We start from the raw sequence: 26927 nt of genomic DNA on the forward strand, positions 1-26927 counted from the left end.
CTAGATCTTGGTACTCCTCATCATTGACAAACATAAACGTCCCCAATTCCCACAAGAAATCATTTTTACAGTGGGGAAACAATATTAAACAATGTTTAGAAAAGCAAAGGTCAATGATCATGGGAGTGTGGTCAAAGGTGTGGCTGAAAACAAAGGACCTCATTTATGAGGAATTAATGTAGGGCAGCGCCGCAAGTCTTCTGGCTGCGCTGCCCTACGCCCTACGCCAATGTGAAAGGGTAGGAATGCACCTTATATATGAAATCTGGTACATTCCTGTCCTTTCTCGCTGTGTTGGCGCGCAAATTGTTGCCTAGCGCCAACATAGGCAGGATTGTTTTTATTCAGGAAGGGGCACATTCCTGCACAAAAACAATCCAAAGAGAGGTTTCCCTCTTTCTATGTGTGCAGCACACATAAAAAGTGGAAATAATGAAGAGAAATTAAAACATTTCTCCCTGTTATGCCTGCTGTGTGAAGGCATACGGTTTTGGCGCTGCCCTAGGTTTACATGGTTTTGTAAATCTGGGGAAGCGTCAAAATCCTTGGGTGTTGCATGGGAACACCCACCGCAATGCCCATGGAATGCCTACTTGACGCAGAGTAAGGCAAAACAGTGACTTGCACTGCTTTGTCTTACTCAATATCAATGAGGCCATGCAAAGCCACGCTGGGTGACTTTGCGTCACCACATAGATATATTTCAGACGATTACGCTGCCGGAGCTTCAAAAAATGTGACACTCCAGCGGCACAAGCGTCTCATAAATAAACCCCAAAATATTTTGTTTGTTTTTTAGAACTTTCAAAATTAAGTAGCTACATATAAAATAATGGATATCTTAAATGAAAAATACATTTTAAAAATATGTTACTCAGTGGGAAATGCACTGCAGTACATTATGAAACATCTATTAGTTAATGCAGTGCAGAGGTCTGTGTCTGTAACCAGAGAGCCACAGATTTACATTTGGGTGGTGCAGTGGAGAATAGTGACGTGTAGTGTTTTGTGCTACGAGGTCACAGCCTGTGACAGAAAGCAATGTGAATGTAAAAGTCAGTATTATATAATATTTTAGGATAATATGGAGCTTTCAAAATGTAGATTTTTAGTAATACCAGTACATAAGTAATGCCATTTCTTTTTGCAGAACTGTCCCTTCAACCCTCCTCAGGGGTACTAAGTGCTGTGTAAATACAGGTACAATTAAAAGCACACACTTCACAGCCCAGGTATTAACTCTTCCTACTACCACTGAAAAAAAAAATCTTTGCAATCACAATGCTTGGAGTGATTACCGCTCCCAAGCACCCTTTACATTTGCAGATTAACTCATAGCTGCATTTGCATTTTATTCAGCCAAGCAGGCACCCTGGTGTGAAGGGTTGTTTTACCTGTCTGCCCGGCCTCTTTTTTTTTTTTCTCACAGCACAGGCGACTCAAATAACTTCAGCAGAAGCATTTTACCGATCAGAATAAAGCGTCCTGGACTGTTGTCTTTTTCCAAAAGGAAAAGCACATTCTGGATTCCAGGCAGAAGTGTGGGCTGGAAATGTACGACCCCCTTTCCATGACTAAAGGACCCTCCTGGTGGTCGAGCCCCACAAATTGAAGACAACTGACTTAGAGTGACCAAGTACAAAATCCAACTTACAGTTTTCTGCGACTGCTTTTGCTTTTGCTCTCTGTGCATAAAAAATTGACGAGATACACAACTGTCTATTACAGAAACTCATGTTTGGATAGCCCTATGATGCTAGGCAAGAAATGAGGGAGTAAAACATTGGGAAACTCAAGTTTCTAAAAAAAAAAAATTTAAAAAAGTGGGTTTGACCAAGAAAGGTGCATCTGCTGGTAGCAGTACGAGATACTTGGAGATGCCCAGTAAGGAGGAAGTGAGTGTAAGAGAAGTGATAAACCGCTTCATAGTTAAAATACCTTCTGGAGGAGTGTGTTTGTAGCATCTATAAGTCACTCAAGTAGCACCTGCCTTGGTCCCACATTTGTTCTGTGGTTGTGTCTGCTTCTGTCGGGTGTCAGTATCTTCTGCTGCTCCCTAAGATACTGATAACTTTGAACTCCGAATCATATACTGGACTAAGGTTTTCCAAGTTGTCAAGGGGTTTTGGACATCAGTACTCCCTGCAATGCCTATGAACCTTGTTTCCAATCATTGTGATCCTGTCTGTTTGAAAGGCTACAAGTTTATTGGTTCAAAAAGGATTAAATCCCCCCCCCACCGCCCCCCCCCCCCCCCCCCCCCCCCACTCCGAATGATGGTCCAAACAGGGATGGCACTCAGTCACTCTTATCAATGAGAAATACAAGCTGTGCATGCAAGTTTGGGCAGACAAATTGGACTATTTAGTTGAGCTGAATAAATTAATAGAAGAAGTATGACAAATTAATACTGCCAAGAAAGCTCCATTTATATTGAAAGTGCAAGTGAATTATAAATCTCTGTTGAAGAAAATGTTGATAGTTTTTGTTCTTTGACAGCACTCTTCTTTCACCTTGCAGGCAGCAACCAAATGTGACAGCATGACTCTTACTTTAGGGCCCTGGCTTGGTCTCCCAGCCGTGCCTGCTGTAACTCTTTACAGACATGAAGATCCTTCTTTGGTAAGGATTGTTCTACAAATTAATGATGTGTCTAGGTTTTCTTTTAAATATTACTTGTTGTGGTATCCCATTCTGTTTTTATCAGCTGTTTTACTAATTTATTCTTGAGCATGTTTCCTGTCTTTTAAGTCAATGAAGTAAAAACGCTTCAGGCAACTGATTAGATGTTAAGAGGCGTGTAAATGAGGAAGTTTCTGTAGTAGGGGATCTCTGTGTATAGTCATAATCTAGTGAATAGTCCCGCTCATGAGCGTGGACCCTGGAGCAATCAAAAATAATCTCTTAAGTTGTCATAAAATGCAGACCTGCACAGACACCTAAGAGAGAATTTAAAGACTGATAATGCAGCCTATATCCACAGGCTACACTGTACAGTACTTCAACTAGAAAGTCCACCAAAAACCATAAACAGCACAGCCTGTCCAGTTTTTCCTCACAGAGAAAACTTCCCTTTTCTCACAAAAGCCTCTGGAATGATAGAGATGAAGGGGTGGACAGACAAGCCCCATAGGCTTCCATTATGTGGCTCAGACAGGGATACTGTGCCTTTAAGAAAACTTTCCAGAACTTTCCCAGTATCCCAAAATGCACAGCAGGTCCCTTTTACTTTCAGTTCTTTTTTCCGGCTCCTGCTAGCAGGACCCTGGGGCATTGAGCTCTCCCTTTTTTGGGTTTATTACAGAATTTTTTGCACTTTTAAGTGTTTTCACACGACGTGTTTTGGTGCCCTCTTCCTTTTTCTAACATCTGAGCACTCTATTTTTATCAAATATGCCTGCATTATTTGATAAATGCCCGAAGTGCTCCAGGCAGAAGGCCAAGTCGGATCCACATGAGCTGTGTATACTGTGTCTCCCCCCTTCTCATTTGCCTGAGAAGTGTGAGATCTGCCAAACTTTCTCTGGAGGAAGGACTGGAAGAAAGAAGGCTGCAGAGTCAAGGTGGGTCTGGAAAGGCGGGATCTGCCTCCTCTGCACGTGCTGAGGCCTCTGGGGAGCTCCCCAGCATCAGGAAGGCCAGAAAGCGTCGCCGTGCTCCGTCGACGTCGATAGCATCGACGACGTCATAGAGAGGCATGACGGCGGTCTGTTCCCCTTCTCCCCAGGGCTCTGGGTCGAGACGACGTCGACGCTCGACGTCTAGGGGACTGACGAGACCATCGTCGAGGTCGCTGCCGAAGACCTCTTCATCTTCGTCATCTTCGACGTTGGCGTCGAAGATTCCAACCGGCGTCGGCGCTCGACGTCGACTCGAAGGTCAGCGTCGAGAAGGTCAGCGACATCGAAGCGGAGAAGACATTCGACGTCGAGGAGACGGTCATCGGCGTCGAGACGGCGAAGCCCATCGCCAAGGCGTGGGTCGTCGACGTCGAGACGACATTCGTCGACGTCAAGGAGGCGTTCTTCGACGCCGAGGAGGCGCTCAGAGCATAAGAGGAAGAGATTCTCCCCCAGGAGGCATTCTGGAGCCAGGAGTCCTTCCAGGTCATCTGGGGCAAGACGGCGACGTCGGTCACTGACGGGGCGCTGCCTCTCGATCGCCTATGCCCAGGAAGAAGATGGAGACACCAGGCTCTGTGTACTCTGAGATGTACTCGCCTCCTAAGCCGAGGTTGCCTAGTCCTCCTCCTTCACTGCCGAAGGAGCCGTGCCGCACACTCCTTCACCTCCTCCTCTTCCGGTTCCTCCACGTGTACCACCACAGTTGCCGCCTCCGGTGCCTCCACGTACACCGCCACGGTTACCTCCTCCGGTGCCGCCACGTGCACCACCAAGGTCTCCGAGGTCAACTTCACTGCCGTACCTTCCAACGCCGAGGTCCCCGACCAGGCCGCCGCCGCAGGTTCCTCCGCCGGCTGCTCCTCAGACACCCGCGGGACGCCCAAGACCTAGAAGACCCAGATCTCACTCCGGACAGAGCGGGAGATCCAGGAGTCACCATCGATCGACGAGATCCAGATGACGCCAGAGGAGGGGTCGGTCTCGGTACAGCACGGGGTCGTCCAGTGAGAGGGACTATTCTCCGACCTTATCTGAATCCCCTCAGACGAGGGTATCCCCGGTGGACGATGTGGTGTCCTTTCAGGAGGTCTTGCTGAGGGGTGCTAACAAGCTGGGCATCAAGCTGACGGTGCCCACGCCCGCGACCTCCGTCATCTTTGAGACTCTTCAAAAGAAGCGCCTGTCTCTGCCTCTGTTGCCCTTGGTTCCAGGGTTAGTGGAACCCGCAGTGGAGCTCTTTCTCACTCCGGCAGTGACGAAGGCAGTCCCCTCGAGGCAGCCGAAGAAGTACAAGGCACCTGATAAGGACCCGGCTTTCCTCCGGACGGATCCCATTCCGGATTCCGTAATAGTGACGCCGATGAGAAAGCAGCGTGCTACCACTCCATCGTCGAATGTGCCTCCGGACAAGGAGAGTCGCTGGTTGGACTCAGCGGGCAGGAAGGTATGCGGGACGGCCGCTACCTCTATGAAGGCTGCCAGTGCATCAGCACTGTTGGGGCGCTATGATCGGGCTCTGTAGGAGTCCCTCCAACAGTTTGCAGACCTTCTCCCTCAGGAGAAGGAGGACTTTATGGAGATCCTGAACGAGGGGTTGCTGGTGTCGAATCAGCTCATGAGCGCTGCTGAGGACTCGTCGCTCCTGGCAGCCCATGGTTACTGCCATGGTATCAACCAGAGGCGCCACGCTTGGCTTAAACTGACATCTTTAAAGCCCGAAGCTCAGCAGAGGGTGGCCAATCTGCCCTTCTCGGGAGAGACCCTCTTCGGGAAGCACGCGGACTTCGAGATGGCCCACATGAAGAGGGAGGCCGAGACTCTGACAGCGGTGGGCTTGGAGAAGCCCAAGGACCAGAAGAAAAACTACTGCCCGTTCCAAAGACGGTATGAGGCGCAAGTTAGAGGGCGAGGACAGCAGTGTGGACAGCAACAACAGCAGCAGTTCCAGAGGAAGCCCTTCCAGAAGCCTCAGAAGGGCAGGGGTGGTCAGCAATCTGCCACCGCGTCCAAAGGCCCGGCCGGGTCTCGGCCCTGAGCAGTTACCTCCCCGTCATCCGTTACCCACTCCGGTGGGGGGGGGGGTGGAGTGGGGGGGGGGAGGGAGTGTTCAATATTCTCTGGCAGAGTGGAGAAAAATTACTCAGGACAAGTGGGTGCTGAATATTGTTTGCAATGGATAAAGTCTTCGGTTCACCAGCCTGCCTCCAGCAATTCCACTGGTCAGCTCGCAGTTTCAGCTGCGCGAGCTCCAGGCGGAGGCCGATACCCTGTTAAGGAAAAGGGCTATAGAAGACGTCCCTCTGTCTCAAAGGGGAAGAGGTCTGTACTCACGGTTCTTTCTGGTTCGCAAGAAGGACAAGAATGAGTTCAGGCCCATTCTGGATTTGCGACAAGCAAACAAGTGGATTCGCAGAGAGAAATTTCGCATGCGGTCGTTGCATCAGATTTACCCTCAGCTGCAATGGGGAGACGGGCTATGTGCTATAGACCTACAGGATGCGTACTTCCATGTGCCCATTGCACAGAAACACAGGAAGTTCCTGCGATTCCAAGTCGGCTCCAATCATTATCAGTACGCAGTACTGCCATTCGGGATGAAGTCTGCGCCCAGGACGTTTTCGAAGTGTATGGCAGTGGTAGCGGCACACCTGAGGAAGAACAAGGTGTTTGTCTACCCGTACCTGGACGATTGGTTGATCAAGGCCTCCTCCTTCTCCGAAGCTCAAGCGCACTTCCGGAGGACGTGCGTTCTCTTGAACAAACTGGGGTTGCACATCAACATGTCCAAGTCTGTCCCGACTCTGGTCCAGTGTATTCAGTACTTGGAAGCCTCCATCAACACGCTGTCGACAAGCGTGTCTCCTTCGGAGGAAAGACGGTTATCACTCCTTCGGAAGGTTCAGGCTCTAATGACGCTCCATCTACAACACTGAGGACGGTGTCTTCTCTACTGGGGTCGATGGCCTCTTGTATCTTCCTCACGCCACACGCACGGCTGCACATGAGACCGCTGCAGGAGTGCTTGCAGGATCGGTGGGATCAGAGGAAAGGGTCTTGGGACGAGCAGATACGACTATCTCTGCATGCTCTTCAGTCTCTGAAGTGGTGGTGTTCGGCGGAGAATCTTCTCAGAGGGGTTCCCTTCCACAAGGACATTCCGACACAGACTATCGTCACGGATGCGTCTCTCCACGGCTGGGGGGCGCATTCCGGAGACTTGCAGATGCAAGGAACGTGGTCCCCAACGGAGTCCACGTATCATATCAATTTCCTGGAGCTCAGAGCTGTTCACTTGGCACTGAAGGCCTTTCATCCGTCCTTCCAGACCAACTCTCTGCTTGTACAGACGGACAATACGACCACGATGTATTACCTCAACAAGCAGGGGGGTTCGAGATCGCGCACCCTGTCGCAGGAGGCGCAGGCGATCTGGCACTGGCTGCTAGCCAGAGGACTGACGATAACGGCCACCCATCTGCCAGGTGTGCAGAATGTTCAGGCGGACGCACTGAGCAGGCTGATTCAGGAAAACCACAAATGGGTCATAAACGACGAAGTTCTAGGAGAAGTCTTTGCAAGGTGGGGGACTCCAGACGTAGATCTGTTCGCCACCGCCGAAAACAGCAAATGCCGAGACATCGCATCCAGGTTCTACCAGCAGGGGACGCTGGGGAATGCGCTATGGATCGACTGGTCGAACAGCTTTCTCTACGCTTTTCCACCCATTCCCCTGATTCCGGCGGTGCTCATCAAGCTGTCCCAGTTCAGGGCACGGATGATCCTGATTGCCCCGGAATGGCCCAGGCAATGGTGGTTCACGGACCTGCTTCACCGGTCTCTCCTTCCTCACATACAGCTGCCGTGCCGGCCGGACCTTCTCCCGAAGTTCGGGGGGCAGATGGTCTTTGAGTTTGGCGGCATGGCTCCTGAGAGTGCAATATGGCCATTTGAATCTTCCTGAAGATTGTATGGACATACTGAAGGAGGCTAAGCGTCCTTCCACTAGGACTACTTATGCTTACAAGTGGAAGAGATTTTGCATCTGGTGCAAGTCCAAGAACTATGATCCAACGGCATGTAAGGAAGATGTCATCCTTCCGTATCTGTTACATTTGGCGCAGTCTGGCCTTAATTTTCATTCCATTAAGGTTCATCTCGCTGCGTTGACTGCTTACAGGAAATGCCCTTCACAGACCTCCTTCTTCCAGATCCCTGTGATCCAGGACTTTTTGGAAGGCTTGAAGAAAGTGTTCCTTCCTGTACGGCTTCCTTCGCCTTTATGGGAATTGAATGCGATGCTGTCCAGATTGATGAATGAGCCTTTTGAACCGATTCATAAGCCTTCGTTGCAGCACCTGTCCTGGAAGGCGGCGTTCCTCGTGGCCATTACATGGGCACGCAGGGTGAGTGAAATTAAGGCGTTGTGTTGCCAAGAACCTTATACTGTATTTCATGCTGCTAAGTTTGTTATGCGTACTCACCCTAAAGGTTATCTCTGATTTCCATGTTAACCAGACCATAACTTTACCTACGTTTTTTCAGAATCCTTCATCTCCAGCGGAAAGGTCTCTACATTCCCTGGATGTTAGGAGGGTGTGAAATTTTATCTGGATAAAACCAAAGATATTCGTAGGTCAGACTAATTGTTTATCAATTATGGATCAATCAAGACCGGTCTTGCTACCTCTAAACAGTCCATTTCGAGGTGGATTGTGTCCTGTATACAATTGTGTTACCAGAAAGCTAATAAGACCTTAGGGGGTAAACCTAAGGCTCATTCCACCAGGGGCAAAGCTGCCACGACTGCTTTGCTACGTAATGTTCCCATTGCAGAAATCTGCAAGGCGGCCACTTGGAAGTCGGTCCATACCTTTGCTAAGCATTACTGTCTGGACACTGATGCCAGGACAGATGCTCAGGTTGGGCAGGCTTCGCTGCGAAATCTGTTCGCACAGTAGTGGTGTTATTTCTCTTTTCTCCACCGCGCTTTGGTGTTGGGATGGGCTTGCCATTCTATTCACCAGATTATGACTATACACAGAGATCCCCTACTACAGAAGGAGTAGTTTCTGTCCTCCAACTCCAGTTCTGTAGTAGGGGTATCTCTGTGATAGTCATAAGCACCAGCCCTCCTCCCCGGTGAAGAAAGATATTCATGTAAGGAATGCCATAGGTCTGGCGTGTTACGCCTTCAAAAAGAACTGAAAGTAAAAGGGACCTGCTGTGCATTCTGGTATACTGTGAAAGTTCTGAAAAGTTTTCTTAAAGGCACAGTAGCCCTGTCTGAGCCACATAATGGCAGCTTATGGGGCTTGTCTGTCCACCCCTTCATCTCTATCATTCCAGAAGCTTTTGTGAGAAAAGGGACGTTCAGGCTGTGCTGTTTGTGGTTTTTGGTGGAATTTCTATTTGACGTACTGGACAGTGTAGCCTGTGGATATAGGCTGCATTATCGGTCTTTAAATTCTCTCTTCAAGTGTCTGTGCAGGTCTGCATTTTTTGACAATTTAAGAGATTATTTTTGATTGCTCCGGGGTCCACGCTCATGAGCGGGACTATTCACTAGATTATGACTATAACCGAGATACCCCTACTACAGAACTGGAGTTACAGGACAGAAACTACTCCTTCTTTCCTATTAAAATAAATCATCCTTTTACATACACTATGTGGATTTCAGTCTTCATCTTAGTTTTAAGCTTATCAGTTTGTATGAATTTAAACTGCAATTGTTGTTTTTACTAAACATTGAACAATGACATATTTTGCACCTTTGACAACTCCATAATGACACATCTAAGATGTTCACCTAATTAATGTTTGTTGTTATTTTTTAGTCGCTAGCTGCAGGTCTGACATCCAGTCAGCCTGTGGAAAAGCTTCGTGCTCTACCATTGTGGTTGTCCTTGCAGTACCTCGGTCATGATGGGATAGTTGAAAAAATAAAGCATGCCTCCCAGCTAGTAAGTAATATTTCTATTTTGAGTATGTCTTAAATATGTATTCTGCTGTCAGAACATCTTTTTTGTTTTTGCATAAAGCCTATCGAATCCTTTTGAATTCAGAATGTTTTAAAATTATTAGTGAAACATATGATGGCAACTTTCATCTGTTATTTTCAAACTTGATTTGATTGCACTTTTATCAACCAATTAGAGTACACATTTACACTTCAAAGGTTAACCTAATACAAAATCAGCTATAATTTGCCATATGTTGCTTTGCCTCTGGAAAGATGACATGAAATCTATCCGTTAGGGATAAATGCGTTTTTATCTGTTGCAGCACAATGGGTTGCGACTTCTGACAGGGCAGTGATTCTAACTGTTAGATGTTATGTTATGTTAATTGGTTCTTGTATAGCGCTGGTTCAACATCAGGTCTCTTTGCGCTTCTAGAGGAGAATATTACAACGGGCAGTGCGTGTGAGCTAGTGTGGACGAGATTATTTCGTGTTCAGTGCCTCCAGAAACAAGATAGTCTTGAGTTTTTTTCAGCCTAATCTCTGTCCTTTCTCTGCATGAAGAGGAGTTGGGGCGAGCTGAATTATTTTGTTTCTGTCATTCCCTGAATCGCATGTAGTCTTATTACACCCTTAATATAGTAATCAGTGTGTTGTTCACCTTGGGATCCTGGGCACCATGATTTTGGCTCCTTATTTCAAGCACTTCTCTGTCCTCTGATTGATCAAGTGTGCTGCAGTTAATCACGGGTTAAATTTTACTGTTTGATAGGGGTCACTTTCTGTAACTATCCCAGATCTTTGTATCACTATACGTTGAACATTGACTTTGAACATCATTGTTCTGATGGTTACTTCTACCGGCAGATTTCTCATCTGTAGAATAATCCCCAGACGTCAGACTGGATCGACAAAACTTAATTTCTAGCACCAAACTTCTGTTGGCGTCGGAAGTGACATCAAGTGATGTCCCTGAGGCCATAATGCACCTGCCCCTCGCGCATCAACATCATTTCTCTTTTTTCCATACCTTCGACACAGATCCAGAGCTTCGATCTCTAAGGAGTTTTCCCCATGTAAAATCTTCAAAAGCAGTTCCGTGTCACCTCCAAGGAAATCCGATTTTCAACCATGTAGCGATTGTGACTCCCAAACTATGATTGCCCCCACTCTATTTGTTTATGGTGCTTGGGCTCTGACCACAACACCAAATCCTGTACCTCCTACCTCATCATGAACCACAAGGCCATAAAAGAGCATGCAGTCAAACGCTTTACGGCAAGAGTAAACGTCATTCCCGTTCTTCTAATTCGTCCTCTAAGCACACAGAGCTCAATAAAAAAATCGAAGAAGCACTCCAAAGGTGGGTTACCCAGATGGTCTCTGACCTCCTACTGGACATTTGTCCTCAGAACCGAAGTTAGATGAGATTCTAACTGCGATCCACCGCACAGCCCTGCTCCTCTGTTGGGACCGGCTCTGGACATACCTCCACTGCACCTGGAGCCTTTGGCGCTAGCTCCCTTGCTGGAGCCTTTGGTGCCTCAGTTCCCCAAATTCCCTATGCCAGAGCCAGTTTCAGCATCATACCTCAGCGCCATGAACAGCATATTGACAAAGGTGATGATACTTTACAGGCCCCACTCGGGTTTAACTGCTCCACCACAGCCCCCGATGTTCCTGCCATTCCAACCAGTGCAGCATCTTCAGATCTGGCATCTTTTCTGCACTGCTTTCACCCAGTTCTTCGATTTATGACGCCACAACTACTTGAGACCGGGGTAAATAGTATATATAAAACAAGCAACAATGCCTCAACCAGTATTATTAAAGGACAGTTTTTGAAGGCATGCACAAAAGTTGCAAAAGGAGAAGACGGGGAGACATTAATAATTATGGCAATAAATGCAAAAAGTGGTCTGTATTTAAAAAGAAGAATCGAGAAAGACAGAAAATAATGAGGGCAGTTTATTACATTGAATGTACATGTAACCTGTACAGACTTGTGCACATTTGTGCTCGAAAAAAACAAGGTGAACATGCTAGTGACAGGTGAAAAATACACCGCGAAAAAATGGTGCAAGAAAACGAATAAAATTGTCAATATTTACAGGGGACTTTTTGTGGTTCCAATTCATTAGTACATAGTTAAAGAAGGAAGGTAATTTCGTTTTACCACGAAAGTAGCACCAAGGATTGCGCTGATGGCGTTTCGTCTGTACAAAATTCAGGTCATCCTCAGGACCAGGTTCTGCATTTAAAGGAGTGCTGGTTTGTAGAAGGAGTACACCGACTGAAGCGGTTATCCCAAGTACATAAGCAAGGTGGAAACAGTTGGGGGCACAGCATGCAGTGTGCATAGCCCTAATCCGCTGCAGGAAGGGGAATAAAACAATTGTGTCCCCGATCTGAAGCAAGAAGTACCGGCGTCGGGAGCAGGATGAGTGGTATCAACAGTTGAGAGTGCGGGCTGCGCGGATGATGGTCTGCCTGGTCAATGCAGGTCCTTACCTGCCCTCAACACATCAGAGCCTCTCCCTCACTTCTTGAGTTCTTGGCTTTTCGATTAAACAGAGGGAACCACACACCTACTTGCCTGCCCAAACGCCTTGATACCTCACAGGTGATTTGTGTACTGTACAAATAGACTTAACATAACATTTACAGTTGCCATTGGCAGAAGCTAAGACCAACGTTCTTACAGAAGTCTTACTGCCCTCACCAGCCACATTTGAACACTTGCTGCCTTTCAGTGAGGCGTAGCTGGCGCCTGTCTTGGCTGCTTTGGAGAAGCCATCATCTATGTCTGCAGTAGACAGGCTTTTGGCCTGATGCTACTGCTCAGCCCCAAGTGACCTGCTATTCCCCTCCACTCACCCATCACCTTAGAGCCTGGTTATCCAGGTGTCCTGCTCAGGTACGCAATTGAGTGGCACCGTATATTTGGTACCATCAGACAAGTAGTCCCACAGACTAGAGGTTTCGGCCAAGAATGCCTTCTTGGCTGAAAGTATGTCCTTAAAATCGTAGAACGCCAACTACCTTCTTGCCAGGAATACCCATGCGTTGTGGTATATGGCCCAAATTATGCTTCTGCACATCCCTCCAGACACGAAGGACCATTTTCAAGAAGTTCTTGCTAATGGACAGATGGCTTCCTGTCACATTAAGTCCGGTCTTGACACAACTGACTCCCTTGCCCAGGCCATGGGGACCTTCATCTCAGTTCGCCGGCATGCTCGGCTCTGGACATCCAACTCTCTTCTGACATCCTGTCCAACTTAGATTATTTTCCCTTTGAGGGATTTTGCCTCTTCAATGATCAGGCAGATTCAATGCTGAAGCGATTATGAACATCAGGAGCCACCCCACGTTCACTGGGCCTTAAGCTTCCACATACCAGCCATTGTGCCAAGCAGCATCTTTCTGGCCTCAAGTTGATAAATCTTTAAAAAAATGAAAAAACACACTGATGTGGCATAATCCATGGGAGCGCTTCAGTCTCTATCAAGCAGAGTCCCCTTTCGCCCTTCATTACATAGGGGAGGGTCCAAAACTACATCCTAAGACCCCAATGCTTCTTCAGTCTTTCCAGATGCAGTCCTATCTGGAAGCACTCAGAACACTTGCACAGCTCTAGCCTCTCCCAATGCAGCCAGAAGTCAAAATATTCAAACTCTGCTACTACAGTTTCAGACCAACCTATACTATCAGTCAGGACTTTCATGCAACTATTAGTAATGATGGCATCATGCATTACAATAGTACCTCATGCAAGATTACACATGCGTCCCATACAAGAATCCTTAGCACGGCAGTGGAATCAGTCTCAGGGTCAATTAACAGATCCAGTATTGGTAGCCAGCTGCACCCATCGCTCTCTGCAGTGGTGGAACACACAACTTATCAAAAGGGTGGCCCGTCATTAACCCTGTTCCACATATCGTGCAAACACCAGATGCATCCCTCACAGGTTGGGGTTCCCTTCTCCATAATTTGACAATTCAGGGACTATGGGACAACAAGCACAAAAGTCTTCACATCAACTATCTAGAGCTTCTAGCTGTGTATCTAGCACTGAAAGATTTTCAGTCTCACCTCAAAGGGAAGATTATCTTAGTCCGCACAGACAATATGACCGCTATGTACTATGTATAAAAACAGGGGGGGGGACACACTCTGCAACTGGCACGCTTCTCTCAGACCATGTGGAGTTGGGCAATCCATCACAGAATTCATCTTCTGGCAGAGCACCTCCCAGGAACGAACAATCAAATTGCCGACCTCCTCAGCAGGGTGTAGCAACAAATACACAAGTGGGAACTTCATCCCCAAGTTCTCCTTCCATACTTTTAACAGAGGGGATTTCCACAAATAGATCGGTTAGCCACAGTGGACACCTCAAGATACCCAAACTCTGCCTCCAGTTTCCCACACCCTCTATCCAAAGGCAATGCAGAGGAATTGACCTAACAGCCAGGGCAGGCGACCTCAAATCTGGGGAACCGGGTTAGAGTCTCGTCATGGACACGCAGCATCCTGTGATTCTGGGCAAATCACTTAATCTCACCTAACAAAAATGAATGTGTCCTCATGTAATGCAACTGATGCTCTTGTAAAGCGCTCTGATACCCGATACCTTAGGGTCAAGTTTGCGCTATATAAAACTCTGTTAAAAAAGCAACAAAAAAATGCCCTATGGGTTCAATTGTTCTGGGATATTTACCTACGCTTTTCGGCCTCTCCCTCTCCTTCCACTTCTGGTTCGGAAGCTCAGGCAAACATCCCTCACACTGATTCTAGTGGCTCTTATATGGGCCCACCAACCTTGGTTCACCACACTCTTAGAACTATCAGTCCCAAGCCATGGAGATATCCTTCGAGCCCGTCAGGAGGCGGCAGCAGCAGCTGCAAGGAACCCTGGGAACATGGAGGCGCACATCCCTTCATCCGCCAACTCATCCAGCCAGCGCCGTAAGCAGGGCCTCCCGCAGCATCGTGATGCCTCGCACTTCAACGAAAGGTAAGTGTTTGGTCAAGCTCTGAAAAGATGGCAGCCTGTCTGAACTTGTGAGTTGAGAATGGCTTATCTTCAACCCAGACCCAATGGCAGTGGGTCTCCACACCGGAACCACTTAAAAACGTATCTGACCCTTGGCAGCCTCTCTGACCCTTGAACTTTGCAGTGATCAGTTTCATGGTGCCAATAACAGCCTGTCTTCTTTCCAGAGTAACATATTAGCTAGACTACCCCCAGACAATATTGGTGGAGCCTACACTGTTTAACCACGAGGAGGCTTGTCTGAGACAGACTCCTGCGCTCCCATGGTGGTCTGTGCACATCGTTGAAGGCACTCTATACACTTTGGCGACCTGACCTCACGCTTGCATACTCCCTGAAACCCATAATGGCATACCTATTCCCCTGAAACCCCTATTGTCTTGTCAGTACTCGCCAGCCGCATGGTGCCAGCCCCCACCTCAAGATAGCCTGTCTACATTGGCTAAATCCTGCGTTCCATCTGGGCCTATCTATTTACCACAACCTCAAATCGGCATGTCAAGATTTTTATGATCACCCTGAGGCCTGCCCCATCCCCTCAACTCTGATATGTCCACTCTACAGAACCCCTAAGAGGTCTGTCCAATCAGCGGAGCTGCATTGAAATCCAAGGCACTGAACCTCAACATTCCTAAATATTTTGTGAATTTAACATCTCTGTGGACTCCAGCATGGTTAAAAGCAAAGTAAATATCCAGCGATTCTAGAAAAAATCCTGCATTGCTCGAACCTTTTCAGGCCACACTCCTCAAGAGACCTTTCACAAGGCTCCGGAAAAATGATTGGCGTCTTCAACCTAATTAGGTGCTCCCTCAAAGTACATCTGCTCCTGAAATACCATGATGCATGGGGCCCTTCTGCTATTTTGAGATTACCTTGACACCCATAAAGAACCCACCCCTCTAGAGAAAGGGTCTTCAAGCTGTGGGGCTGCCCCTCCAGGGGGGCCTTAACTGATAAGGAGGGAGGGGGTGCAGGCTCTGCTTAAAAGAAGCATTGTGCTGATAGCATTGCTTTGTTTTAAGCTTAAAATAAATGATCAGCAGTAATCCGTTCTGTTACAACCATTACTACCATATTTTGTCATTTATGCCTGGCTGCGAGTGTGTCAAAAGGGGAGGGACTTCAAACCTCCCCGCCCCCTTTTCTAATAATCACACTGTGGATATTTTTACAAGTTAGTAAGGCCTACTAAACAGAACAGTATGTTCCGCAATCATGTATTTGATTGCATTTTTAAAAGGTTTAACATAACAGTGATGTTTAAATAGGTCTAGATTTATTTCAACATTGCAAATGTATCGGAGCCACAAATGAGCAATGTGAAGAAATTGCCACCTTCTTCACTAATAAAGTTGCTAAAATTGATCAATCCTTCGTACAAACCGCAAACACTCCTTCCCTCGTAACCTGCCCCCCTTCTACTTCCCTTAACCACGCAGAAAGAGTTCAGTATAAGGACAATCAGACCGGCCTCCAGCTAAAAAACAATGCGCACTGGTCCGACTTTGAGCTAATGGCGGAAAACGAGGTGTTCAAGATAATTTCTAATCTAAAACCTTCCTCTCACACCATGGACCTCCTCCCTTCCACAATCATAAAAGAACTCAACCACACCATTTCCCCTTTCTGGACAAAAATCATCAACGCCTCTCTCACCTCAGGCTGTTTGACTCCCTTCAACTAGGACAAATCACGCCCATTCTCAAGAAACCAGGGGCCGACCCTAATGATCTGAACAACCTCAGACCTATCTCAAACCTCCCATTCCTTGCAAAAACATTGGAGTCATGTGTTCTCCGCCAACTCAATAAACACATTGATAAGTTCAACCTCCTCCACACCTTTCAATCGGGATTCAGGAATGGCTGTAGCACTGAAACAGCCATACTCAACGTCTCGGATGACATTCGCAAAGCCTTAGAGGATGGTGATGCCTGCCTACTCATCCTTATTGACCTATCTGCGGCATTCAACAACGTTAATCATCCAGCTCTTCTGTAGACCTTGTTGAAGCGCTCCGGCATAAATGGTACTGTACTAAAATTGGTTCACCTCTTTCCTCCAGCATCGCTCGCAACAAATTAAAATCAACTCCTGTCTCTCAAAGCCAACAAAAGTCACACTTGGGGTACCACAAGGCTCAATCCTCTCCCCGTCCCTCTTCAATCTCTTCGTGGAGCCCCTCACAATCATCTTGAAAAAAGCTGGAGTGAGTTACCACCTTTACGCGGATGACACCCAAATCTATTTCAAAATCAAGTCCCCCGATGACATCCAACACCACAATACCACTCTAACGGAGATCCAAACTTGGTTCAACGTCAATCACTTAAAGCTCCACCCAGATCTTAAAGCTCAACCCATATAAAATGGAACAGATCCTATTCTCTCCAAAAAGCAACCATCAACCTATCCAAGAGTGGCTCAAGGTTCTGGTTGCCCTAAACTGCCCCCTCGTTCTATCCGACTCCTATCAATGGAGGCCCACATCAAAACCTCAGCAAAAAGTGCTCTTTTCTCTCTAAAACACCTCAAGAAACTGAACCCTTTTCTTCCCCATGATGACCTCAAGACAGTAGTTCAATCCTGGTTCTCTCTAAAATCGACTACGGGAACGACTTCCTTACAGGGACTCCAAAACACCTAACCCCTCTAAGGGTAGTGCTGAACATGGCCGCTCGACTTGTATCTGGAGTAAAAAGATTTCAACACATCACTCCAGCTCTCAACTCCCTCAAATGGCTTCCCATGGAAGGGAGATGTATTTACGAGCTGGCCTGCATCACACACAAACCCTCCACTCTCCGACCCCCTACTACCTGAACAACAAACTGGTAAGAGCAGGTCAAGCCAGAACACTGAGAAGCTCCAACTCACTCCTTCTCATTCTGCCAAAAATGAAACGGAAAACCACCCAATACCGATCGTTTTCTGGCATCGCTCCCAGGATATGGAACGCTCTCCCTGAAGTCCTCCGATGCAACCCCTCCTTCTCCTGTTTCAAAAGGGACCTCAAACTCCATCTCCTTAACAAATACTTTCCTGAACAACGGCAACTAACCTAGACCTCAATATTCCGAGTTGACTCCCATTCAAGGATTGTTGGTGAAAGAACTATGCTAATCACCTTGTTTTTCTCTTTTTTTTCTCTCCCCCTCCGTTGCACAGTTATTTATTGTCCATGCTGTATTCCTTTACTTCCTGTCAGCCTTCTAGGTAATGGAAGGCCCTTCTGTTTTTCACAATGTGTATGTGAAGCGCTCTGATACCTACGGGTCTAGCTAGCGCTATACAAAACTTTTAAAATAAAAATAAAATCAGTAGTTCCACATCAAAAGCTGCATCTCAATTCCACTCTTCTCACTCGGAACCATGGAGAAATCATACACCCAAACCCCAAGGAGCTCAATCTAGCGATTTGGCTCCTAAGGGCATAGTTTGGAAACTTAGATTTGTCACCAGATTGTATGACTATTCTTAAAGAAGCAAGAAAGCCTACAACCAGAGCATGTTAGGCAGCTAAATGGAAAAGATTTGTTGTATAATGTAACAAAAACAATATTGATCCGCTAGATGCCTCTATCCAAAATATTATTTGTTACCTTTTGCATCTACAGCATGCTGATCAAGCTTACAAATCCATTTAATCGCACCTTGACCCTGTTGCAACATATTTGCAAAACAGACAACATTTGTCTTTGTTTGAAGTTCCAGTAATTGTTCCAGTAATTAAAGCCTTCATGGAGGACCTTAAGTGTAATACCACCCAGGGTACCTCCTACACCAGTTTGGAATCTGAACATTGTGCTTATAAGATTCATATGACCACTTTTTGAGCCATTATACAATTGTCCATTTCAGTTTCTTTCATGGAAGGTTTTCCTCCTCATTGCTATCACTTCATTAAGGAGAGTTGGTGAGCTACAAGCATTAACCTTAGAAGAACCCTTCTTTCAGCTTCATAAAGATAGAGTAGTTCTTCACACTAACCCAAACTTCCTTCCAAAAATGCTTTCTGCTTTTCGTAGTAACCCATCAGTTGAGTTACCTATGTTCTTCCCTCAACCTGATTCGGTAGCAGACAGAGCTCTTCACACACTTGATGTCAGAAGAGCGTTGTTTAACTATATTGAAAGGGCAAAAAAAAATGTGTAGAACAAAGCAATTGATTTTTGCTTTTGCTACACCTCACAAAGGCGATCCTATCTCTGAATCTAGTATTTCAAGATGGACTGTTAAATGCAATCAAACTTGCTATGCTAAAGCTAAAAGAACTTTATTCCTCTTGGAGCACATTCCACTCGTAAAATAGTAGCATCTATGGCTTTTTTAGGTAACATTCCTATAGCTGACATTTGTAAGATAGCAACATGATCCGCACCACACACATTTACCAAGCACTATTGTGTGGATAAGTTAGCACGTCAACAAGCCAATATAGTGCAAGCAGTGCTAAAGACACTTTTTCAAACCGCTGCAACACCTACCGATTTGCAACCGCTTTGGGAGAATACTGCTATATAGTCTAGGCAAAGCATGTGTATCTACAGCACACGTGCCTCAAACGAATTGTTACTTACCCAGTAAGCATCTGTTTTTGGCATGTAGAGCTGTAGATTCACGTGCGCCCTCCCACCTCCCCGGGCTCCTGTAGTTGTTGCAGTTCTCATTATTTACATTAGACACATGGACATCTCTATACTACACTTACTTACTCCATTCTCACCCTCTTGCGGGAAAACAATCTAAAAATGGAGCTGATGCCCATGCCCACCTTACCTTGTGACTGGGAAAGACTTCTTCAAAGAAAAACAACTTGCAAACATCCACACCCAACACTAGATGGCAGGAGTAAGCAAAGAATGTAAATCTACAGCTTTACATGCCAAAAGCAGATGCTTACTGGGTAAGTGACATAATCCTTTCCCGTGCCTGGATGATTTCCTTCTCACATCCAACTCGCCAGAGATGGCTTTCCGCCACCTGCGGTTTAAAACAGCCCTATTTTTGGACCTGGGCTTTTCCAATCAATGAGCCCAAATCTCACCTGCAACCTTCCCAATGCCTCCAGTTCATGGGGTCGGTACAGGACACCACCCTTCTCAATGCCATTCCTCCTCTACAGAGAATTACAAACATCCAGGAGATGATTTCATCTTTTGGATCAGATTTGAGTGTTCTAGTCCTGAGAGCCTTGCGATTCTTGGGTCTGCTGGCTTCCAGCATTCTCCTAGTCATGCACGCATATTGGCACATGAGAGCCCTGCATTGGTGCCTCCGCAGGCAGTGGCTGCAGTACGGGGAGGTCTGTTGGATTCCATTGTAATCTCCCTCAGCGCTGCAACACCGGTGAAGGAATAAGCAAACCTGACTTACAGGATGTACTTTTCTCCCTCTCTGGCTGTGAGAGTGGTAGGGACCGATGCTTCCACTCTGGGGTGGGACGCTGATCTGCAGTATCTGGAGATCATGGGACTCTGGCTTCCAGAGGAGCAGGTTCTTCACAGCAACCTGCTAGAATTGCGGGCAATTCAGCTGCCACTCAAGGTCTTCCTCTCCTCTATTGTAGGTCTGTTCATCCAGATTTTGACGGACAACACAACTGTGATGTGGGATGTGAACAAGCAAGGGAGAGTAGGGTCTCACCTACTTTGTCTAGAGGCTTTAAGACTGGCCTTTGGCTCATCTCCAAGGAATGTAGCTCACTGCCAACGGAGTCTCTGTGTGTCAGAGCAGACGTTCTGTTGCTGTTCACAAGTGGTATCTTCTACCAGAGGCACTCCGGGACATTTTCACCGGTTGGGGCCCTCTGGACCCAAGTCATTCTTACAGCCCTGGATTGGCAGAGAAGAGTGTGGTACGCAGAGCTCCTGCGCTTATCCACGTGGCCTCCGCTCTGCCTTCCATTCAGGCCGCACCTTCTCTCAGAGTCAGGGGAAATGGTTGTGCACCGCAATCACCGAGACCTCCACCTACATGCCTGGAGATTGAGAGAGGACAACTGAGCTCTTTTCAGCTGCTACCGGAGGTGGAAGACTTCATTTTGTCTGCACCTTGCCCCTCCACTAAGTCGACATACTCTGGCAGATGGGGCAGATTTGTTGAATGGAGCACTAACAATGTTGTGGATCCCTTGCAGGCTAAAGTATCCCAAGTTGCCGTTTGTGCTTTTACCAGCTATAAGAAGATGCGCCTTTGGCCCTGTGAATGACTTGTCTGCTTTGTTCTGTCTGCTGAATAAGCTATCCCTTTTTAAGGCTCCTGTTGTCATGCATTTTCTCAGTGGCTTAACTAACCTTTTTCCTCCAACTGCATTTGTAGTTCCTTAGTGGGACTTGAATTTGGTTCTTACTTTTTTGATGGGGACTCTGTTTGAAACCCTACACAGTTGTAACCTTCATATACTGACCTTCAAAACAGCATTTTTGGTTGTCATCTCATCTGATAGAAAGGTCAATGAGTTGCAGGCCCTTAGCTGTCCCCTATTCCACAAAAGTCAAGTTGGCGTTGTGAACCAGAGCTGATCACTCCTTTCCACCTTGCGCAGTACATTACTGCTCTAACAATCTTCCCCTCCACCTCATCCTATGAAGTAGGAGGAATGATTGCATCGGTTGAATCCTAGCCAGGCGATTAATTACTAATTGGAGAGCACCCAGGAATATCGGTCAGCACAACCAAGTCTTTGTGGGCTATTATGGAGCCAAGAAGGGGAAGGCAATCCAGAAGAGGACTCTATACCATTGGGTCATCATCTGCATTAAGACCTGCTACTCGTTCGCCAAGAAGGAGCCACTTGAAGAAATCTGGATCCATTCCACTTGTGCACTGGCTTGGGCTGTTCTGATTGCTGAAATCTGTTAGGCAGTAACATGGGCTTCCTTGCATACCTTTACGAAGCATTACTCCCTTGATACTGAGGTGCACAGGGACTGGCATTTCACTAGATCTTCTGGGTAGGGTTGTGCTGTAAAGTCTGCTCTACAGATGAGGAATCTACTGGTAGATGTATCCATCAGAAATAAGTTACTTACCTGCTGTAACCATGTTTCTGGTGGATTCTCAGTTTACCTGCAGATTCTTAACCGACTCGCCTGCCTGCCCATTTTGATGGATGAATAATTAGGAAAGTTAATAAGATTCCATCTTGTAAACATGTTGGTAGTGGTATCTCTCATGATTTTTAGCTCCCTCTTGCCTCGAAGGTTTGGAAATATGGAGGAAAACCTGGCGTCGATGTGCTGGGACAGGTGCTTTATGGCCTCTGGGACATGGCCTAATGTCACTTCTGGTGGTATCACAGCTTTGAAGTTGTCTGGATCCAGTCTGACTCCTAGGGATTGTTCTACAGGTGAAAAATCTGAAAATGTTTGGGGTATCCATTTTTTCGTAGGTCCATCTCCAGTCAATGGAGCAAGTTTATGGTTGATTTAATTTTGTTTTGCTGTCTCAGGTTGAGACACATTAGAGTCACTGATTTTAAAGATTTTGCAGCTTGTCGATGAAGTTGTTTGGTGGGCTGTTGTAAATGGTTCTGTATTCTATGATGGCCATATTCAGGGCTCTTGTTAACTCTACTCTTATTAGGTGGTGTGGGAAGGTTGTACTGAAATATGTCAGTTGTATGTTCCTTTAACCAGTGTGTCAATTTGGTGAATGAAAAGGAGTTTTTGGAATCAAAAGTTCCATACACTTCAAGCAAGGCAGATGGAGGAGTTTTTGGAATATGTATTTTGAAAGGTAGTCAGCCTGCCTCGTCTCCCTTAAGATCAGATTGTCAGTCATGGTCGTGAAGCTGCTTCCACTGGTCCTAACTGAACTTGCTTGCTCTAGCTATAGAGGAATTATAAATTAATGGTTTAATCCTAAAGAAATCATTCGAAACTGACTCCTTTAGAGGGGGTTTTTCTGAGCAAGAAATCGTGATTGTTAGACAGGAATTGTACAAAGTGGCAGATATGTTCCCACCATTTCAAACGATTCCAGTACTCTGAAAATATTTTTGTCTTGTTGTAGTAATTGTGCAAACACTAGGAGATGATGGACGGAGCGCCAAAACTTTTCAGACACTCGCCCCCCAGTCACAGATCTGGGTTGAATCCATCATTATTCTTTAGCTCACTTTGCCACCCCACTTCAGACCAAGCCAGATGCAAATCAGTCTTGACCTTGGTCTTTATGGGAACAGTCCAGACAGAACTGCCAAGCCAGGTCCTCCCTGGACGGGAAACAATTTCTAAATTCCTGCTAAAGTTCGGGTAATTCAGTTCAGCTTGTTCTTCTGCGACCCATCACCTTGTTTCCTACGGCTGTTAATGTGGGAAATACCTCCTTTCTTGGACCCTCCTCACTTGACTGATCACTGTAAAAACTTTCCAGGGAGAATCCGAGCTGGATGAACTTTTTTTTTGTTGTTGAAAGTTTGGTCAAACTGCGCCAAAATAATTAGTGAACCAAAAAGCACTCTTGCTATGGAACTCTGAGCTAATCAGTAGTACCTTTTATTTAGTTATGTGATTTAAAACCAAAAAGGACGACTATGCCTTTTATGAGCACCCCTGCCTGCTAAGGGAAACCCTTAATATTATATTAAATTTAATATTCTAGTAAAGTTGTATGCAATGGTTAGGTTTTTTTCTGTTTAAATAAAAAGTAAAAATTTTATTCTAAACATATGTTTGCCATGTTTAGGCCACTGCATAATTTTGTACCATATGCTTGCAAATAAAACAAGCATTTGCAATGCAATAGGTCTCATATTTTTTAGAGCTATTTGCGTAGTAAATGACAATGTATTTTACCCATGTGTTTTGGTTTGGAGTGGATGAATGTGGTGTGGTGTGGATGTATGTAGTGTAAAATTATGTGGGTTGGATTTGGATTGTTAGTTGAGTAATTGTGTGAGGTGGAATTGTGTGGTGGAAGTATGTGGTATGGTGAATAGATGGGGGGAGCTGGACAGGATAGAAAGGAAGATAGAGAAGGATAGGTAGTTTTTACACAAAATGTTGAATGAACTCCATATATAGAAGCTGAAAGAGTGTATGAGAAAGAGAAAGATGAGGAGAGCAGGCCACAGACGCATAAAGAGGGAGTGTCTGTGTACACAGGAGAAACCCTAGAAAGAGGAGGAGAACATGGCTCTGAGGGACGGAAACCTTGAAAAGGCACAGGAAAGAAACTGTGCTCGAAGACCTGAAGTGAACCACATGAGAGAGGTGGGAAGAATGCATGAGAGAGAGGGGTGAGAGAGTACGAGAGGAATTGTTTGTTGTGGAATTGTGTAGTGGAAACATGGTACGGTGTGCTTTGGAATTTTGTGGAGTGTATTGAAAATGTGTGGAGTTGAATTATGTGGCCCGGACATGTGTGGCATTGTGTGTAATTATGCTTATTGGAATTATGTGTCATGGTGTGGAGGGCATTTATGTGGGTTGCTGGTATGTGGCATAGAATGCATTTATGTGGGGTGTATTTAGGTCATATGGAGTAGAATGTAATTATGTGGAGTGTAATTATGTGGTGAGTGGTAACATGTGGAATGTAATTATGTTGTGCAGAATAGAGTGGCATTCGATTGTGTGGTGTGTGAAATTATGTGGGATGGTTTGGAGTAGTGTGGTGTGGTGTGAAGTAGTATTATATGGTGTGGAATTATGTGGCATGTTGGGAAGCTGAATTTATTTTGTGCAATGCTAATCGGTTTTGCATTTGGGAGAGTTAGAGCTATTGGCATTGTAAATGACAATGCAATTTACCCATTAGTTACAGAGTGAAGGGGATGTATGTGCTGTGGAGTGGAATTATGTGGGTTGGATTAGAACTGTTAGTTGTGGAATTGTGTGGCATGGAAATGTGTGGTGTGGAGTGGAATTATGTGGCATAGTGTGCAGTGGAATTATGTGGATAGTAATTGTGTGGTTTTGAGTGTACTGGAATTATGTGGTGTGAGATTGTGTTTTGGAAAGAATGGAAGGGCTGGGGAAGTGTTAGTGGAGCTGGTAACCCTGCTTGATGTAGAACTCACTGCCACTGTAAAAGGCGAAAGCTATGGTACGTTTTAGTAAAAGTAAAAAATTCCATTTTATTCTGTTGGATATACTGGAAGGGCTGAGACCGCATCAGTGGCACAGGAAGTCCTGCTTAAATTGTACGATGTAAGGTCAAGAACAAGCTTAGTACTTGTACAGCTGACATCATGCAGTCACATATTTGAAGGTGATCCCTTCTGTGACCGTGAACAAAAAGGAAGGCTCGGTAAAAGAAAGGATCGTCCCCCCCTAGGGACTTTTATGACTTGACTTGCTCTTTCACCTGTTGTGTTTGCGAGCTCCGATGGCAGATGCCCAGGCCTCGTCAGCCTTTGAGCAAATATCTGGTTGTAAAATAGCACCGTGTTATGTCTGTCTATGTTGGTGGGTGCGTGAGATGCAATGGCTACACTCTGACCTCAATAGCTCGCAGAAAGATTGCGACAGCCCTGCTTTGCCAGTGTCACTGGGGCCTGCAGAGATCCTCCCGGCCACCTTTGGTCAGGGTTGAGCTGGCATCGCATGGACGAGGGGGGCTGGGTACACTCCACACATCTGTCCAACAAGAGAGTGTACATTTGTATTTATTTATTGCATTTTTATATAGCGCAGACTTTACCCAAAGGTGTCAGAACCAAGTATGTTGCATGAGGAGAATATTACAAATTTACACGTTACAGAAACAAACGAGAAACAAGAAAAGGTAAAATAAAGCAAAAGACGGCAGTCACACAAAACACACAAAAAAACACAGTAGGATGAAGATTGTACAGGCATAGATTACACATTTACAATAATGAAAGAACTTCCTTGAGAGACATGAAAAAGGGTGTATTAGTTCTGGATGTGTCATTCCAGCTGTCCATGGGGCTGTGTGCAACCATTCACCTCCACACGGGTCCTCGTTTCGCCTCGCCTCGCCTGCCGCTTCAACTCATGGCTTCTGGATTTCCCTTTCCGTTGATGTCTTTTCATGAAGGGCATTGACCGACGGCGGGAAACCACAATTCCTGCTGCCGCCTTCAGTGTGTGTGACACCGGGATGGGCAGACCAGACCAAGCTACAACATTCAATGTAACTAGTCAAGGAAGCATCATGCTGAAACTGAGGGGTGAAAAGTAAAAGTCCATGCACAAAGCTTAAAACGCAAAAGCTGTTTGTGGAAAAGGCTAACAAGTAGGCTTACCTGTGCTTAACCATCTCCAATCTGCGCGTAAAAATACTTCCAATGTTGGCAGAGCAGCCCACGCCGAAACATTAGATGTAACCAAATGGAGGCAGGCTGCTTTCAGAAACTAACAAGAAAAAACAAGCATTTGCAATGCAATAGGTCTCGCATTTAAGAGAGTTTGAGCTATTGACATTGCAAATGACAATGACTTTTTTTTGTTTTTAAAACATAAATAAAAGGCATTGTCATTTGCAATGCCAATAGATCAAACTCGCATAAATGCGACACCTATTGCATTGCAAATACTTGTTCTCTCTTTTGCTGAGGGTCAAACAATGAGGATGAGGAAAATATGCGCCGGGGCCCCAAAGTGCACAGGTGCCCGAGAGCGGTCGGGCAAAGAGCAGGGAGGGAAGGAAGCAGAAACTTATCAAGAATGAGGCAAAGGAAAAAGAAGCATAGGGTGGTGGGAGAAGGACGTACAGTGAAATCAAGACTTGCTGCATTGGTACTTGGCAGCGCCCGGGGCGGGCTTCCAGAAAAGCTTTAGACCTCTGCACTGATTTGTTTATGCATAAATGAATGCCACATCTACAGTAGCTTATCTCTAGTATACCCAAGATAAAAGGAGCTTTTTGGTCCTGAGCGCGATTCTTTACTCTGCACCAGTGGCTTGAGTTCACGGAAGAGTAATATTGACAGGAGTAGTATTAATGATAATTTCTTATTATATACAACGCTATTACAATTACTATACGCTATAAATAATAGCTGCTGTGCCTCTGGCCCAAGTTAATGATACTCGATACCACAAAGAACTCTAAAAGGTAAGTCCTTCACTGCAGCTAGCGTTTTTCTGACAGCCTGCTAGCACACATCAACTCTGCTCTAAAAGGAGCACAACACAGACTAAGTGCTCATTCATTATTTGGCCTCTCGCTGACACTTAGCTGATCAACTCAACAGAGCGAGCTAGACTCTGAGATTGAGTCCAATGTTGCACAAGAGAGCAGTGTGGGACACCCCCGCGCCGCACGGCCACCAGCTGCTGCGTGTGCCCCAGCGCCTTGCCCT

At 46.0% G+C, this 26927-nt stretch overlaps 1 protein-coding gene across 1 annotated transcript in view; it reads left to right on the plus strand.

Annotated features, from left to right (window-relative positions):
* Positions 1-26927, plus strand: part of PDXDC1 (pyridoxal dependent decarboxylase domain containing 1) — a 435979-nt gene that overhangs the window by 256626 nt on the left and 152426 nt on the right. Inside the window, exons 11-12 of the mRNA XM_086941443.1 lie at positions 2521-2622; positions 9461-9586. Coding sequence (XP_086797569.1) covers positions 2521-2622; positions 9461-9586 — 228 coding nt within the window. The remainder of the gene's footprint in view (positions 1-2520; positions 2623-9460; positions 9587-26927) is intronic.

This window comes from Lissotriton vulgaris, chromosome 10 (assembly GCF_964263255.1).
Source record: "Lissotriton vulgaris chromosome 10, aLisVul1.2, whole genome shotgun sequence".
Lineage (NCBI taxonomy): Eukaryota > Metazoa > Chordata > Amphibia > Caudata > Salamandridae > Lissotriton > Lissotriton vulgaris.